The sequence below is a fragment of the Trichechus manatus genome, unplaced genomic scaffold (assembly GCF_000243295.1).
Source record: "Trichechus manatus latirostris isolate Lorelei unplaced genomic scaffold, TriManLat1.0 scaffold00214, whole genome shotgun sequence".
NCBI classification, from domain to species: domain Eukaryota; kingdom Metazoa; phylum Chordata; class Mammalia; order Sirenia; family Trichechidae; genus Trichechus; species Trichechus manatus.
In genome coordinates this window covers 3,325,870-3,344,897 of record NW_004444150.1, presented here as the reverse complement: position 1 = coordinate 3,344,897, position 19,028 = coordinate 3,325,870, and the positions used below count along the sequence as shown (strand labels likewise).

Sequence of the window (19,028 nt, the reverse complement as noted above, 5' to 3'; positions counted from 1 at the left end):
TCCAGTTCTTGCCTGCCTTCTTTCTGAAAGTACTCAACTGAGTGTATTGAAAGATGAAGGGTGGGCACTCTGGAATAATTGATACTCACCCACAGCCCTCTTTCAGTTTTCCTCACCAGAGTGACCTTATTTTTTTGAAGGCCACTTATGCCGTAGCTCACAAAGCCTTTTGTCAAATGGCACCCATCAGATGGCAGCCACAGGTATTTGAATCCTCAGGCCTGACCACCTCGTTACCGGAATAAAACAACAACAAATTAGTTGCCATTGAGTCGACTGACTCACAATGAGCCCATGTGTGTCAGAGTAGAACTGTGCTCCACAGGGTTTTCAAGGGCTAAGTTTTCAGAAGCAGATCGCCAGGCCTTTCTTCTGAGGCTAGCAGCTGAGCACGTTGACTGTTTGCACCACTCAGTGACTCACTCTGATTCCGCTTTAGTATATCATGAACCTCTGACCAAAAAGCAGCTAGGCTGAGGGAGAAGGAGAAGCAGAAGGAATTCTAGGTATTTAATTCTTGATTGCGCGGAGTTATCTGTAGACTGTGACCTTCAAAGCTGTTTCCTAACTGGGGCACAGAGACATATCAGCGTATGGGTACGGAGACAGCTGTTGTACCTAACAACACGTTCTGATGTTCCAAGCAGCTCTGACCGAGAAATACCTATTCTAGAGAAGAACCATATACACACGAGTGGGAAAAGACCTTTGTCATCGAGGAAAATGCCCAATTTTCAGGCAGGTACATGTGTCTGCCCGTTCTCCCTCCGTCTGGGAAGAGTCTGAGGATCGAGGCTCCACTCACACTCTGAAGCCATTTTGACTGAATCTTACTCAACCTAATAGGAGCCCTGGTGGTGCAGTGGTGAAGCGCTTGGCTGCTAACCAAAAGGTCAGCAGTTTGAACCCACCAGCCACTCCACAGGAGAAAGATATGGAAGGATGTGGCAGTTGGCTCCAGTTAACATGAAACCATTGCCTTCATAGCGACCCTACAGGACAGAGTAGAACTGCCCCCATAGAGTTGCCAAGGCTGTACTCTTTATGGAGCAGCCCTGGTGGTGCAATGGTTAATTGCTCAGCTGCTAACCGAAAAGTCTGCAGTTTGACCCACCAGCCGCTCTGCAGGAGGAAGATGTGGTGATCTGCCTCCATAAAGTTTACAGCCTTGGAAAGGCTACGGGGCAGTTCTCCTCTGTCCTGTAGGGTCGCTATGAGTTGGAATCAGTGGGTTTGGTTTTGTTTGTTTGTTTTTATTCAACCTTACTTCCTATCATTTTCCTGTCAGGATAACCGTGTCTCCTTCATCTGACTGCCTCTGGGAACTTTTAGTTCTGTCTCTTCCCCACTGTTTGCTGAGGGCATAATTAAGTGTTTAGTCCTGCTCCTTGTTCTCCATTAAAATCTCTCCTAGTTACCAAGCACCACTGTAACAGAAATACAAGTGGATGGCTTTAAAGAACAGAAACTTTCTTCCTCACAATTCTGGAGGCTAAAAGTCTAAATCAGGGTTTCGGCCATGGTAGTTCTTTCCTGTAGGTAGTCCCGGGCATTGCTGGTTCATCGGCTTGTAGACAATCCTCACGTGGTGTTTGTCTTCACCACCACCCCGGGGGGTGTGCGTATCTCTGTGTTTAATCTGCTCTTTATATAACTCAGAAGTGATTAGGTTTACCACTCCCGAAGTCCACCTTTCAGCCAAAGATTAGACAGGCCTATAAAACAAACGTGAGGAACGTGCTTCTTAGTTCAGTCAAGTCTACGAGACCAAATGGGCAGCACCTGCCCGAAAGCAAAGCCGAAAAGGCAGGAAGGGAGAGGAAAACTGGACGAATGGACACAGGGGTGGAAAGGGAAAGGGGCAGAGTGCTGACACATTGCGGGCATTGCGACCAATGTCACAGAACAATTTGTGTGTACATTTTTCAATGAGAAACTAATTTGTACTATAAACTTTCACCTAAAACACAATAAAATAAAAAGAAAAAAGAAGTAATTAGATCTAGAACCCACTCTACTTGGATGTGATCTAATTAACATAACAAAGAAAAACCTATTTCCAAATAGGATACACCCACAGATGCAGGGGTTACTTAGGATTCCAGCACATATTCGGGGGCGAGAGGCACAATTTAACCCATAGCAGGATCTTTTTTGAAAAGAGGTACTTCAGGGAACTGAATGACAACTCTGAGAGGAAGACTTGGAAAAGGACACCGCTAATCTGGGTGGCGCAAATGGTTAAACACTGGACTACTAGCTGAAAGGTCAGCAGTTCAAACCCTCCCAGAGGCACCTGGGAAGACAGGCCTGGCGATCTAATTCTCAAAAGATTGAAGCCTTGAAAACTCTATGGGGCCGTTCTGCTCTACACACATAGGGTCGCCATGAGTCAGAATTGACTTGTCAGCAGCTAACAACAACAAACTCCAGCAAGATTTCCATTTGAGGACAGAATCCAAGCAAAAGCGCATTCCAGCCCCACTGCCCTCTGAGCCACGGCTGAGTCTGTGTGCTGAGGCGTTACAAGCTGAGCATGATTGTTGGTTGCTTTCTCTGCTCAAATGCTGAAGAGTATGACTGCTGGAGCTGACAGCTTGGGTTCAAATCCTGGCTCCGTCACTTCCGAGCTGTGTGAGAGTGAGCAAATCGCCTCTTTTATCAGAGTCCCAGATACTCCCTCTGTAAAATAGAGATAATAATAGTACAGTCAGTTTTCATTATCATGGCTGTTATGTTCTTTAAAGTCACTGTGAACACCAGCTTAGCCAATACTGAGCCGTTGCCCCGAGAGGAAATGCCGGGTTATGTTCCTGCGACCCTTTAGTTACAACGTTCCATCAGCTGATCAAGACATAACCTTGTTTTATGTGTGTTTCTGTTTAAAGACACCTTATTTAATGTATAGTTGATTCATTGACGTTGAACTCACAGCTGTAACTCATGACTGAGTGAAGCTCATCTACGACACGTATTTTCCCCCTAAGGCACATCACAGCATTCTCGCGTTTGAGGACGCCAAACAGTACTTCAGGACTATGCTCGGGGGCCATTTTAAACAGTGAAATCATCAACAAAAAGCACAAAAATGCAAAAACGTGGCACTACATAGACTACAGAAAGCACATTTATGGCACGGGAGCTGAAACAAGAAGGCAGAGTGTCACCTTGTCCAACCTCAGCTGGGAACGCATGCATTAGGCAACTCACATTTTTTTTCCTGCTCTGTGCAGGTTTGCCAATGACTGGAAAAGCAACACAGGTTCCGATCTGGGGTTACAAATGAACTTTAGCAAGTAGGCGAATTTGGAAATATAGAATCCACAAATAATGAAACTTAGCTGTGCCTACCTTGTAGCGTTATTTTGATCATTGACTCCAAGTGAACCTCTCAGTGCTTGGAAAGTGGCCAGGAAATGCTTAGTGAAAAATTCACAGAGGGTTAGGAGAAGATGTCCTTGGTGTTGATTTGCATAAAAATCTCGTCTTGGAGCCATCGTGATAATCCTTACTCCATGTGACCCTGAGTGTTTGATAGTTCCTCATCTTCTCTTTGGCTGCTTTGGGTCAGCCCCCCACGTGGAAGGGATACAGGCGTTGTGTGTCTGCATACCTCACACTGTCCGGTTCTGTGCAGATGAGGCTTACAGACCGTTTAGGCTGACCAGGAGTCTCGTTCTTTTTCTTACTCAGGTGCTGGAGAGCTTCAAGATCATGGACTATAGCCTTCTGCTGGGAATCCACATCTTGGACCATTCTCTCAAAGACAAAGAGGAGGACACCTCACAAAATGTGCCTGATGCTAAGCGGCCAGCAATGCAGAAGGTCCTCTACTCAACAGCGATGGAATCCATCCAGGGTTCAGGGAAATCGGGAGATGGGATTATCACGGAGAACCCAGACACGTAAGTGCAACCATCACCCGCCTCACCCCCTTGACTGAGGCAACCCGTGTCCTTATACAGTTAAGTGCCGTTGTGTTCGCCTCACGGTTGCACTTGGGGACTAAATTCCTGCCTGGTGCAAAAATGGATTAAACCTCCATGTCTCTTCATCTATGCGGAACGAGATGAGTGGCAGTTTTCCAAGTTACTATTATCCTTTCCACTGATGCGATTTTTTTTTCCAATGGCTCCATTTTTTAACAATGGCTGAAGATGCTTTTACTCTCATTAACTGCATATTCAAAACATCCACCACAAGAGGGGGAATGAGCTTTGAAAGTGAATCAACATGTATTTAAGCAAGTACATGATAGGAATTATGTTCGCAACGCAGAGCTTTTTATCTGCACTGGGAAGATCCTGTTGTTCTAGTCCTGGACCCTGGCAGATGTGGTTCTTGCCTAAGCCAGACATAATAGGAACTGCGGGAACAGCTTGCATGTATAGAGTGCATATTCACTAACAGAAACAACTACAGCCAAAGACAAATCGCTGCTAGGAGCTGACAGCATCACACGTGTATAGTGGCTGAGCAAGCAGACTGAGAAAAAGAAATCATGTTCCTTGACCATAAGCGCCTGGCTTCCCGGATTCTCCAACAATGACTGTCTTACTTATATAAAGGGAGTTAGCACATAGTAAGTCTTTTTTAAGATACTTGCTTATAAATCCATCTAAATGTCTTGTAATCATTTAAACAAATTATTCTACATCAGCATGGGCAAATACTGCACAGCCATTCAAAATCATGTTAGCACTGTATTTGAAGAAATGCGTGTCAGTTTATAAAACATGATAAATATTCCCCTCCATATAAAATGTAGGTGTGTGTATATCTCTCTCTCACACGTACACAGAGGAATAATGTACCAAATGTTGATAGTGGTTATCTTCATATCCCAGAAATAGATTTTTTTTTCCTTTGTCCTTTTCTGTATTATATAAAAATGGTCACAGTGAATATGTATTACTTTTTTGTCAGAAAAAAAGTATCGCATTTTTTAAAAGCAATATTTTTAAATGTGTTCCAAGTCTTGCTTATGGTTTTAAAATAGGAATAATTATTAAATTGAGTTCTTTCCACTCCACTCTTTAGAGTTGACAGCTAAGATAATACTCTCCTCTGTGGGGAAGTATGTCATTCTTGATTCCCAGGAAGACTTTAACAGAAGGGAACCAAAAAAAAACAAAAAACCACCACCCAACTTCTGATCCTTCCAATGTCTGATCAAATATTTTCTCATTTGCTCCATCAATAGGATGGGAGGTATCCCAGCTAAAAGCCATAAAGGAGAAAAGCTGCTTTTATTTATGGGCATCATTGATATCCTGCAGTCATACAGGTAAAACATTTTGGGAAATGGTCCTCTGTTATTCCAAAATTAATCAACAAAAGATTCTGAAAATTCACCAAATGGGAGTGATTTTACCTTCTCACTTTTCATTCTCTGTCTGTTTGCATTTAGGTTAATGAAGAAGCTTGAACATTCCTGGAAAGCCCTTGTTTATGATGGGGTGAGTGACTTTTGTGTTCCTTGTTAAATGTGCATACTTCTGATTTCTCAGAGACTTTACAGTAACTGGGTCACTAGACTTCAAGGGAGGCAAGGAAGGACTTTATAATTTCAGACTCCTGGGCTAGCAGATGGGTTCAAGTCCCCTAAAACAACATAAATTTGAACAGCTATTCCAACAGACATCATCCAGCTGAGTGGCTAGGTAGAGGCGGGGGAAAACAAAATGATGCCTACTTCCACGTGGAAGCCGGAGGGCCTGCTAAGCTTTCTCCAGTTGTGAAACCATTTCTGGAAAAAGGAGGAAACAGGGAAGGACCGTTGAGATGAAGCTTTTGTGAGACTGAGCAGCAGAGTGGTTGGGGCCCTGACTTTGGTGGCAGACAGATCTAGATTTGAACCCTGAGTTCACCGTGTGTCACTAGCTGTGTGACCCAGGCATGTTACTGGTTACCTGGCCTCTCTACCCCTTCATTTATAACAGGGGCTATTGGTAGAACCTGCCTCACAGAGCTGATGTGAGGATTAAACCAAGAACGCATGTTGGTGTTCAGCACGATCCCTGCACATAATAAACACATAGGAAGGGAAAGCTTTTAAATTGTATGGATTTATACATGACTGGCCCTGGTGGCACAGTAGTTAAGAGTGTGGCTGCTAACCGAAAGTTCAGCAGTTGGAATCCACTAGCTGCTCCTTGGAAACCCTAGGGGGCAGGTCGGCAGCAGCAGGTTTTAGCGATGACTAGTGGTGCAGTGGTTAAACAGCTTCATGGGGAAAAAGACCCAGCGATCTGCTCTTGTAAAGATTACAGCCTAGGAAACCCTATGGGGCAGTTCCACTCTGTAACACATGGGTCGCTATGCGTCGGAATTGACTCGACAGCACCCAACAACGAAGCAATGACTGGACATCCCTGGATGGCACAGATGGTTAACGCGCTGGCTGCTAACCGGAAGGTTGGCAGTTCGAGTCCACCCAGAGGCGCCTCAGAAGAAACCCTGATGTCATAACATGGTTTATAAAGAAAATGTTCTGCCTTCTACCTTGGTGAGTAGCGTCTGGGGTCTTAAAAGCCTGTGAGCAGCCACCTAAGATACTCCACGGGTCTCACCCTTTCAGGAGCAAGGGAGAATGAAGAAAACAAGATACAAGGGAAAGATTAGTCCAAAGGACTGATGGACCACAACTACCACAGCCTCCACCAGACTGAGTCCAGCAGAACTAGATGGTGCCCGGCTACCACCGCTGACTACTCTGACCGGGATCACAACAGGGGGTCCTGGACAGAGCTGGAGAAAAATGTAGAACAAAATTCTAACTCACAAAAAAAGACCAGACTTACTGGCCTGGCAGAGACTGGAGAAACCCCAAGAGTATGGCCCCTGGACACCCTTTTAGTTCAGTAATGAAGTCACCCCTAAGGTTCACCCTTCAGCCAAAGATTAGACAGGCCCATAAAACAAAATGAGACTAATGGGGCACAGTAGCCCAGGACAAGGACTAGAAGGCAGGACGGGATAGGAAAGCTGGTAATAGGGGACAGAAGGTCGAGAAGGGAGAGTGTTGACATGTCGTGGGGTGGTCAACCAATGTCACAAAACAATATATGTACTGTTTAATGAAAAACTATTTGTTCTGTAAACCTTCATCTAAAGTACAGTAAAAAAAAATTTTTTTAAAAGACAAAGAAGAAAGGCCTGGTGGTCTACTTCCCAAAAAATCAGGCATTGAAAACCCAATGGAGCACAGTTCTGCTCTGACACGTGAGGTCGCCATGAGTTGGAGTCGATTCGATGGCATCTGGTTTTTTCACTGCTAATGATGACTGACATAAGGATGTTTTTCAGCCCCAGAATTGACATACCAGAAGAGAAAAATCAGTTATCAGAGAGCAGACTCTCTCTGTCTCTCTCTTCCCCTCACACACACACATTTCCACCTGGATATTAGAACTGAACTTCCTGCTGCTGACAGAACATTTATTTGCCCTCAATTAATAACTCAAAGTGGCCCTTTCAAAGAATATATTCGTCAAAGGTTGGGAGACATATTTGTTTATAAGCTGTTAACAGATGCTTTCCTTTGAAAGAGGATGAGTTATAGATGCTATTCTTCGCCTTTCTTGGAAAAGAAGATGAACTTTCTCAGTTCTGTGGAAGACTATTGATAAACCTTTCAGCATTGAAGACGTGCGTTTTGTCCACAGACTGAGGAGTGGCCTCAGTCAGAAGGCACTCTAAAACAATAAGGTCACAAATATGTTTCCAAGAATTTGCCTTAGGCTCACTCAGAGCCAACAGAGTTTCCGCGTATGAAAAGGTCAAGATGTGAGGCTCACATTATTTCCTTCCAGCTGAGAAAAGTAGGACCTACACAGCCAGCACCTTGCACTACCAGAGGGGGAGCGTAGACACCTCCTTTTAAAACTCTGCTAGACCAGTTGCCGTTGAGTTGATTGTGACTCCCGGGGACCCCATGTGTGTCTGTAGAAACTGTGCTCCATAGGGTTTTCAGTGGCTGGTTTTTTGGACGTAGATTGCCAGGACTTTCTTCTGAGGTGCCTCTGGGTGGACTCAAACTACCCACCTTTGGGACAGAGTAGAACTGCCCCACAGGGTTTCCAAAGAGCGGCTGGTGGATTCGAACTGGCAACCTTTTGCTTAGCAGCCGTAGCTTGCCGTAGCTCTTAACCGCTACACCACCAGGGCTCCAGGACTCTTAATTTCCTGTTACCAGATGGCATTTCTGATCTGAATAACCTTGTCCTATGTTAGTCAGATGCATCTAAGGAGTCCACACCATCAACTATTTAAAACATATATTCTGGGTTTTGGTGTTTTGTTTGGGAAAATCTCTGCACTGATTACATATTTGTGAAATTGTAAGCAACAATTAAGACTTATTTTTGTTTACAAATTGCCTCTATTTTAAACGTCTCTTCGTATTACAAAGAATAACACTTTGAAGGCCAGGGCTTTGTCCTCGTCATGCATGAACACATCTCAGTCCCTTGCATCCAAACAATATCTCTAAATTGCTGGACTACTTATGACAGGAGGTGCCAGAATCCTGGAAAAAGTGATTTTTGTCGTTGTTGTTGTTCGGTGCCGGCGAGTTGGTTCCGACTATGTACAACAGAATGAAACGCCGCCCGGTCCTGCACCATCCGCACAATCGTTGTTATGCTTGAGCCCAGTGTTGCGGCCACTGTGTCCGTCCATCTCATTGAGGGTCGTCCTCTTTTTCGCTGACCCTGAGTAATTTTTAGACCAGTGGTAAATATCCTCTGCCTCTAGAGCCTTGCCGGTAGTCTTGTCGTTGTTAGCTGCTGTTGAGCTGGCTCCGGCTCATGGCAACTTTATGTACAACAGAACAAAATGCCGCCCGGTTCTGCCCCATCGTCATGATTATTGGTATGGTTGAGCCCATTGTTGCAGACACTGTGTCAGTCCGTCTTATAGAGGGCTTCCCTGGTTTTCACTGACCCTCTACTTTACCAAACAGGATGTCCTCTTCTAGCGATTGGTCTTTCCTGATAACGTGTCCAAAGTAAGTGAGCCAAAGTCTCGCCATCCTGGCTTCTAAGGAGCATTCTGGTTCCATTTCTTCTGAGACTGATTTGTTCATTCTTCTGGAAGTCTAGAGAATCGTTATAAATGGCCAAAGAGGATTCCCACACACTGAGTACTCACAATATGCCAGTTACAGAATCCTAGCTGTGCCTCGTCTAACACCCTCATCTCACAGATGAAAAATGGAGACCCTTCTTGTTCCACACCACACAGCCTTTCAAAGCTAGAACTAACCCCAGAACCAGTTCAATGTGTGTTTTTTTCTTCCAAACCTGTCTTAGTTATCCGCTGCTGTAACAGAAATACCATAAGTAGGTGGCTTTAACAAATGGAAATTTATTCTTTCACAGTCTAGGAAGCTAAAAGTCCAGATTCAGGGCACCAGCTCCCAGGGAAGGCTTTCTGTCTCTGTTGGCTCTGTGGGAAGGTCCTTGTCATCAGTCTTCCCCTGGTCTAGGAGCTTCTCATCGCCGGGACCCCAAGTCCAAAGGACATGCTGCACTCCTGCTCTTCTTTCCTGGTGGCATGAGATCCCTGTCCTCTCTGCTCCCTTCTCTCTTTTAAATCTCAAAAGAGATTGACTCAAGATACAGCCTAATCCTGTAGATTGAATCCTGCCTCATTAACATAATTACCTCTAATCCTGCCTCACTAACATCATAGAGGTTAGGATTTACAACATATAGGATAATCACATCAGATCACAAAATGGTGGACAACCACACAATACAGGGATTCATGGCCTAACCAAGTCGATACACATTTTGGGGGGATACAATTCAATCTATAACAAAGCCCATTTATAGTATCTGAATTTAAATTTTTACTAATTTCCCTATTGGAATTCATAAACATGGATTCAAAACGGAGCATTGTGTACTCAAGTTTACTATTGCTAGAAATGTACTACTTGGGTATTAAATACATGATTACTGTTTTGATTTATATGGAAGAGCTTTTCTGCTGTCTCTCTCCTACCCCCCTCGAGGCTCCATTTCATCCCAAGTGTCTAGAATCTTTGTTCCAATCAAGTATGTACCCTATGCCCCCAGACCAACTCTTGAACCCCATGGGGCCCGGGCGTTGTTCTCTTCTGGCTCTGGGCGCCCACACCCTTTGGTTAAGGACACTGGGTAACAGAGAACTGATTCTTCTGAGTTGACGTGACCTCTCTGAGAAGTAAACCTGGGAAACTTGATTTGTCTTTTCAGGACACTGTTTCAGTTCACAGACCAAGTTTTTATGCAGACAGATTTCTAAAGTTTATGAATTCCAGAGTTTTCAAGAAAATTCAAGGTAAGATTTTTTATGAAGTTTTTTACTGTTAAACCATTTACTTGCTGACTTTACTATGTTTATCTTTGCAAGATTTTTATGGCAAGAATTGGAGCTATTTATTTCACTATAGTGGTTCTTACTTAATAATTATGGGTAAAATATTCTGGTCAGAGATTTATTGACGCTATAATCATTAGTATGGAGCCCTAGTGGCGCAGTGGTTAAGAGCTTGGCTGCTAACCAAAAAGTCGGCAGTTTGAATCCAACAGCCACTCCTTGGAAACCGTATGAGACAGTTCTACTCTGTCCTATAGGGTTGCTATGAGTCAATTGACTCAATGGCAACAAGTTTTATTATAGATATGATGTTATACATTATGTACTATTATATATATATTATATAATTTTTTTTTATATAAGACTGTTGATCTGCGTACTTAAATGCATAATAAAATTCTCATGGGACATATGAACCTGTTAGGGAATTACGTGGGATTTTATTCTCCTCTGTGTTGATGTTTATGAAATTTTCTACAACAGCTTTGTATTATTTACATACTCAGTTTTTTTTAACTATGTGAAAAAGGGTAATGTAACACTATTATTAGATAGCCACATATGTTGTTATTATATTATTAAACTATCTTGTTGGTCCATGTTCACTACCAAAAAATGATCCAATTTCCCAAACCAAAATAAACCACACACACACAGCTCTGAAAAAGAATATTTTATATAAGACAAATTTTCTCATAATATTTATTGGCGTTTTCTGCTAATAGAAGCCACACTTTCGATGTAAAAATGTGGCCAAGTACAAAAAGATGCAAAGGCAAACAGTGAAAGTTACTCAAAATCCCACAAGCCAGAGATTTCCACTGCTGATATTTTAATGTATTTCCTGTGCGTGTTTTTCTATACTTTGTGTGTATTTATAGAATGGGTACGATCGTGGTGTACAATTTTATATACATGCCCTCTATTTATCAGTTAAGAGGCCCTGGTGGTACAGTGGTTAAGCATTCGGCTGCTAACAGAAAGGTTGGCAGTTCAAACCCACCAGCTGCTCCTCGGAAGAAAGATGTGGCAGTCTGCTTCTGTAGAGATTTACAGCCTTGGAAACCCTGTGGGGCAGTTCTACTCTGTAACCCCATGAGTCAGAATTAATTCAGCATCGACCAACAACAATGTCTGATTTAATAGGAAACATCTGGAATTCCACATCTGCTCCTAAATTCAGCCTGTGGTGACATTGCTGGTCACGGAGTGTTTGGAAAACTCCATCATATACTCCTAAAAGAACGAGAGAGAAAAAGACGAATCGCCATTAATATTATTGTGAAAATAGTTTTGACCTTGCAGGCACGCTGAAAGAGCCTCAGAGACCCCCTGAGTGGTCCCTGAGCTGCATTTGAGGTCCTCTGGTTTAGACTTTTAAAGACTTCATTGAAACGCAATACTACATTGAAAGTCAAGGGTGTATGAAAGCTAGCAGATCGAATGTAGAGGCAGAAGCTAACGTGTGTGTCCAGCCTGCAAACCACGTGTGATCGCTGCTGGATAGAATGTGGAGTTAAGGAAAGCGTGCCTTATTTGGTCTACGTATTGATCATGAAAATCAGTTTTGATCAGCTTTTAAACATTCAAAATCTCCCTCCAGGAAAGACAAATGGTAGTTGTATCTTTTCTTCTGCTTACTTTAACCAGAAAGCAGAGTGCTAAAGAGCTAGGAAATCAACTACCAATGAGGCAACCTACAAACAAAAAGAAAGACACCCTAAGGAGCATGTTGGCACCACACTTTAGCATTCGGCTGCTCACGGAAAATTTGGAGGGAGAAAAACCTGGTACAGCCTAGCTAACCCTGCGGGACAGTTCTCCTCAGTCACATGGGGTCGCTGTGAACTGAACTCATAGCTGTCAACAACAACGACAAACTAGATTTGCCTATGCATTTTCCTATTCAATCCATTTCTGTATTTTATATGAGAAACGTATTAATGATAGCGACCCCATGTGACAGAGTAGAACTGCCCCATAGGGTTTTCTTGGCTATAATTTTACAGGAGCAGATCGCCAGGTCTTTTCTCCTATAAAGCAGCTGGGTGGGTTTGAGCCACCAAACCTTTCGGTAAGCAGCCAAGTGCTTAACCACTGTGCCACCAGGGCACCTTTGTTTATTATTAGGAATATATTATTATTATTATAAGACTGCATGGGGGACCCATAAACTGTCCCTTTTCTTTGAACTGAGAGATTGTTCTCTATTCTTTCTTCATCTGTGGGTCCCAAAGTCCTTCTTGAATTAAATTCTCGCAAGCTGCCGGCGAGTAGGGCCTAAGATGAACAATGTACTCTAAGCTCTGAGATTCCCAAGACTAAACACAATTACTCTAATGCATCTGCTGTTGGGTTACCCCTTTCTGCAAACATCCCAGCGAGGGGAAATGCTGCCAAGAGCAAGTTCCAGGAAAAACATCAACAAGCCTCATCTTCCCTCTCCCCCTGCCCTGCTAACACTGAGAAGCCAAGAAGAATGATTGCAGCAGATAGAGAATATAAATATGATGGTCCAGCTGCAGCTGGAGCAGCTCCTACTGACCTTCTAGTGGTAAAATCACAGCCTTCAGCGAGCAAGACTGATGGTCAAGTTCATTTCCAAGCTTGAGTTGCCCAACACACTTTTGTGTGTTGTGGAGGGCTGTTTGGACAACAGTCAGGAGTGAATTAGATGTCCAACATAACCATGACCTGCAAAAGACCCAAGGGGTAGAAAGTTTCAGTGGAAAGTCACTGAAAGGAAAAAGCAACCAGAAGTAGCTTGGCTAAATTGGGCGACGTGAGAATAAGATTAAACATTGGCATGTTTAGAAATTCCCATTCCCAGGTTAATAAAACTTAGGGTCATGAGAATTCTCCATATTGTACCGTCGGAGATTACCAGCCCACCCACCCTCCTCCGAGCACTCGAGAAACACTGGAGGAGAAGGAAAAGCAATTCTTTAGCTGGGGAACATTTGAGTTTCACCTCAAATAAGACTTTAATTTCAGAGTCTGCAGAGGCATTTCTACTCGAATTTATTCTGAGATAGTCTGATGTAAGTCAAGGCATTTTGGACAAATAAAATTACTAAAACACAGACAATTTTGCTATCTCCCTTTCCTCACATATGCAGTCTTTGAGAGGTGCAAATGATTAAACACTCGGCTGCTAACTGAAAGGTTGGAGGTTTGAGTCCACCCAGAGGTGCCTCGTAAGAAAGTCCTGGTGATCTACTTCTGAAAAATCAGCCATTGAAAACTCTATAGAGCACAGTTCTACTCTGACACGCATGGAGTCGCCATGAGCCAGGGTCAACTTGACAGCAATTTGTACTGTTCTTTAACTCATACAGATAAAATAATGCTTCTTGAATTCTACTCAAATAATGACCAAAATGTTAATAAATAGTAAATAAAATATTAATTTAATCAATAAAATATGAATGTGGACTGATTGTTTTGATCAAACATTCTATAGGAGAATCCTGATCAAAAGGGGAAAAGGTAGGACAGAGTTTGAAATTCTCAATGGAATCCATACTTTCTAGAGCCATTGAAGCTGGGTGAACCCCTAAAACTATTGCCCTGACATAATCTTTAAAATTTAAACCTTAAACCAAAACTATCCCCTGAAGTCTTCTTTGAACCAAACAAAAGTTTATCTTAGTAAGTAAAATATGTCTGCCTTGAGCATTGTGCCCTTTTAAAGAATGGTCTGTGTGAGATCAAACTGACAACAGCAACTCCAAAGGTTAGATGAGAGCTCAGGGGGCAGTGAGTCTAAGTCAATGGTGGTGGAATATTTGCACAACTTAAAGAATGTAATGAATACCACTGAGTTGTGCACGTAGAAATTGCTGAAATGGTGTATGGCTGTGTTTATTTTCACCAAAAGAAAAGAAAATATGAATGTGGTTTTCAATAAGAATCTTTGTCTCTCCTTTTTCGTTGTCTAGCTTTGAAGTCCTCGCCTTCTAAGAAACGGTGCAATTCCATCGCTGCCCTGAAGGCATCCTCACAGGAGATAGTGTCGTCCATCAGCCAGGAATGGAAGGACGAGAAGCGCGACTTGCTGACTGAAGGGCAGAGTTTTAGCAGCCTGGATGAAGAAGGTAAAGACAAGTAACTTAAAAAAAAAAAAAAGTTATCGTGATTTATTTATACAAGTAATGTAAATGAACAATAGAAAAATTAGAAAATACAACAATATCCAAAAAGAAAGAAATCTCCTATAATTCCACTACCTGAAGGTAACAAACATTCGGGGTGTTTTTACTCCTAGACCTTGTTCTGTGTGGGTATATATATGCGTATGTGTATACACACACATACATATATGTATACATACATATACATACACATGCATATACACACATGCAATGCAACAATGCGTTATCGCTTCAGCTCTTCAGGTCTTCTTTAATGAATTGAAATGAAACTTTATCATTTCCTCCTTGCTTGTCATGTATTTCTGTTAGATTGAGTCCTTGGGTGGATATAGAAATGTTGTTGTTAGCTGCTGTCAAGTTGGCCCCAACTCATGCACAACACACAGTGGAATGAAATGCTGCCTAATCCTGCACCATCCCCATGATGGGTTATGGATTGGACTGTTGTGATCCATAGGGGTTTCATTGGCTGCTTTTCAGAAGTAGATCACCAGGCCTTTCTTCCTAGTCCGTCTTAGTCCAGAAGCTCTGCTAAAACGTGTTCCGCATCATAATACACAAGCCTCCACTGACAGATGGGTGGTGGCTACACATGTGGTGCATCGGCCAGGAATTGAACCTGGCTCTCCCAATATAGAAATATACCTATGTTTGCCTGTTAAAATAGTATGTTTTTTAAGAATTGGGTTTTCTGATTGTTTGTTGCTACCACATAGACCTCACGTATGTTTTTCCTTTCTTTCTCTCTTATTTCCTGGCCAGGGCATTTAGTACACTGATGAATACAGGTGGTGATTGCAGATACACTCACCTTGTCCTCGTTTTAAAGGGAATGCTTCTAATGTTTCACTGCTGAGAAGGGGGTTTGCTGTATTTGATTTCCATAGTCAGGTTAAGGAACTTCCTTTTTCTTCCTCATTTGCTAAAAGATTTTATCAAGAATGAGTATTGAATTTTATCAGATACTTCTCTCTTTCTACTGAGTGGATCATATGGGTTTTCCCTTTTAATCTGATAAGGGGAAGTGACATTTTAGAATTTTCTACTTGTATATGCTTTTGAGGCTCTCCAGCATTTCCTGAACTTGTCTTCTGGTTCCTACAGGAGATCTTTTCTAGACGCTTTCTTCCCCTCGGTCTTTAGGATAGGCTGCTATCTCTGTTCCCTTCTGCAGTACTCATCTATATTGCCACGGTGGGTTTCTTTCTTTCTCATCGTCCAGGAAACCAACTTTTACCCAGAATTTGTGATTTCAACAAAAGAGTTAATGAATGGCCCTTGAGCCTGTCTCTGCCTGCTCATATGATGGCAGAGGTAAGTCAATGGCTCCCATTTTGTCAGACTTTCTCCCACCACCCCAGTCGTCCCTCCGTGGGCAACTCCCCTACCACCCACTCGGCTTTCTGATTATTGTTGTCGTTGTTAGCTACCTGCAGGTCGATCCCAACTCATGGCGACCCCATGTGTGCAGGGTAGAACTGCTCCATAGGGTTTGCAAGGTTGTGACCTTTTGGAGGCAGATTACCAGGCCTTACTTCCAAGGTGCCTCCAAGTGTGTTTGAACTGCCAACCTTTTAGTAGCACACGTAAACCTACAAGGTGCCTGTACAGTCTAGGAAATAGGATACCCTTATTTTTAAACCATGTGTTAGTTACATTTTTAAGTAATATGTTCATAGGCCTCTAAATTTAACAAAATGGTCCAATTGTTAATGGGGGGGTTGAGTATAATAAATATACTACATAGTATCCAAAAAGCTTAGAAACATGGAAAGTAGTGCAGGAATTGTAGTTTTTCCTGATGAACAATTGGACCCATGGCTCTGTATTTAGAGGTCCTTCACCTGAAAAGGTCTCTGAAGGTTGAAGAAAAAGCTATTGAGCAGCTCCTTTGAGAAGGTAACTAACATACTACTTAAAAGTGAGTTTAGTTCTCCACGTGTTCAAGGTTTGCAAAAGGATTGACCTTTTTATAGTGATCTGTTCTTGTGGTCTTTCCCTTTGATGGTGCGCCAGATTATTGCCAAATTTCTCCTCTACTTTTTAACCATTTGTTTTCTGGCGTTTTCAGTATTTCTTGGTTGCATTTGTTTTCTATTGCCATGTAACAAGTTACCACAAACGTAGTGGCTTTATGTAACATCCATTTCTTAGCTCACAGCTCTGTGGGTCAGAAGCCTGGCACTGTTTACCTGGGTTCTCTAGAAGCTCGGGATCTCAAAGGCTGAAATCAACGTGTTACCTGCGCTGAGTTCTCAGAGGTTCTAGAGAAGAATCCTGGTTCTAAAGTATAATGTCAAGAAGAACCTGGGATGATATTAAAAGACACATGTTGGCTCAAGCAGGGTGAGGGTGCCGCTGGCTGCTGGTCTGTGAAGCACTCGTTCCCTGGCTCTTGAAGGTTCCAGGTTCTTTGATCTAAACTGGAAATCCACGGAACATGCATGTTGTCGGGAAGAGACAGTCGGTCCACTGTGTCTCCACATTTGCCTGTCATCCTTTTCATCTCTGCTGAATCATGTCCTTAAGCTCCCAGGAGCTTTCTCGGTCATCTTTTGAAATAAGAAATCACCCTATTAGGCTTTTAAAAAAATATTCGTAACGTCATTTCCGTAAGCCATCTCGTGAATTAATACAATTTCCTTTCTGTCTCTAACCTGTTTTACATTTCTGCAAAGGTTCTGAAGTGCGCAGTTAATTCAACATTTAATTTGCAGCCTGTTATGTAAGATGAGTGTTTCTGGCGTGTGTAAGTTACCCTGGAGGCCAAAGGCGCATTTATGCTGAGACTCACAAGTGTGCGTGTTGCTTTTCTTGCCCAGCGCTAGGATCCCGACACCGGCCAGACCTGGTGCCCAGCACCCCGTCGCTGTTCGAAGCTGCTTCCTTGGCGACCACAATTTCATCCTCTTCCTTGTACACCGGTGAACATTATCCACACGACAGGCCTACGCTTTATTCAAACAGGTAACGCTTAGCGCGATCAGATTACCAGTCAGGTTGTTGCCACGTCAACCAGCTTCTCAGACTGAGAACATGCTGTCTCTAACAACGTGGATGTCCCGTCACCTGCCTCGTGCGTAAGAGCCAGAGGACATGCTTGATCTTTACTGTGGCAAGCAGTATGTTTGCGGCAACCCCTCGCAGTTTTCATTACAGTTCATCATTGTGCCGTATAGAAATTCTACCCTCGCTTCTGAGGAGGAAGACAAACTTCTTGGCATTTTTATTTTAGTAGTTTCCTATGAATGGATTATTTTTAAATGAGCATTATTTATTAATCTCACACCCATAGCTGCAAAGATATTTGAACCTTCTCTTTTCCTGTGAGTGGCCTTATTTACTGTTGGAGGCCCAATGATGTCCCCCCAGAGATGTCCACGTCCTGATCCCTGGAACGTGGGAACCTGTTACCTGACACAGCAGAAGCGACTTTGCAGATATGATTTAGTCACAGACCTAGAGATGTGGAAATTATCCTGGATTATTTGGGTGGGCCCCGGTGGCACTTCATTTAAGCGCTCGGCTGCTAATGTAAAGGTCGACGGTTCACACCTGCCGGTGGCTCTGCGAGAGAATGGCCCGGCAATCCGCTTTTGTAAAGATTACAGCCCGGAAAACCCTATGGGGCAGTTCTCTGTCACATGGGGTCACCATGAGTCAAAATTGACTCGACGGCACCTAACAACAACAATGTAACCACTAGAGTTTTTCAAAGAAGGAAGCAGGAAGGTTGAAGTCAGAGAAAGACATGTGATGGGGCGGCAGAGTTCAGAGAGAGAGAGAAAGAGAGATTGGAAGATGCTACACTGCTGGCTTTGAAGATGAAAGGGCCACGAACCAGGGAATGCAAGTGGCCTCTATACTACCATACCAGTCACCGTCAAGTCAGTTACAACTCATGGTGACCCCATGTGTGCAGAGTAGACCTGCCCCAGAGGGTTTTCAAGGCTGTGACCTTTCAGAAGCAGATTGCCAGGCCTCTCTTCCAAGGCACCTCTGGATGGCTTTGAACTGCCAACCTTTCGGCTAGTAGCCGAGCATTTAACCGTTTGCACCACACAGGGACTCTAGAAGCTGTAAAAAGCAAAGAAACAGATTCTCTTCTAGACCCTCCACAAAGGAACACAGCCCTGTCAGCAACTTGAGTTTAGGGCTTCTGACCTCCAGAACAGTAAGACAATAAATTTGTGTTGTTATAAGCTACGAAGTTTGTACTAATTTGTTACAGCAGCAATAGGAAACTAATACAGAGACTCTCAGACACTTAATGTGAATATAAGGATTGGGGTAGGTTCCTGGAACTTCTTAGGTATGAGGTATTTTTTCCTTTTTAAATGAAGTGTTCTCTAACTGGTGCTAGAAAGTATGATCTTTACAAAGAGATCACAACATTGTCTGTGGGATTAGTTCTGTCTTTATATATGCAGTGTTGTCACTAGCATGTGTAAATGGACAGGCGCTAATGTGTAGGCTGTCAATAATTATCTATTCAGTGTTGAACTG

General features: G+C 43.0%; 1 protein-coding gene across 3 annotated transcripts in view; it reads left to right on the top strand.

Moving 5' to 3' along the window:
* PIP5K1B (phosphatidylinositol-4-phosphate 5-kinase type 1 beta) overlaps nt 1-19,028 on the top strand; it is a 127,046-nt gene that overhangs the window by 50,026 nt on the left and 57,992 nt on the right. For all 3 annotated transcript variants that reach the window (XM_023742638.1, XM_023742637.1, XM_023742639.1), the window contains exons 4-9: nt 3,694-3,905; nt 5,204-5,287; nt 5,411-5,459; nt 10,245-10,329; nt 14,310-14,465; nt 17,345-17,489. In XM_023742638.1, the coding sequence (XP_023598406.1) occupies nt 3,694-3,905; nt 5,204-5,287; nt 5,411-5,459; nt 10,245-10,329; nt 14,310-14,465; nt 17,345-17,489 (731 nt within the window). The remainder of the gene's footprint in view (nt 1-3,693; nt 3,906-5,203; nt 5,288-5,410; nt 5,460-10,244; nt 10,330-14,309; nt 14,466-17,344; nt 17,490-19,028) is intronic.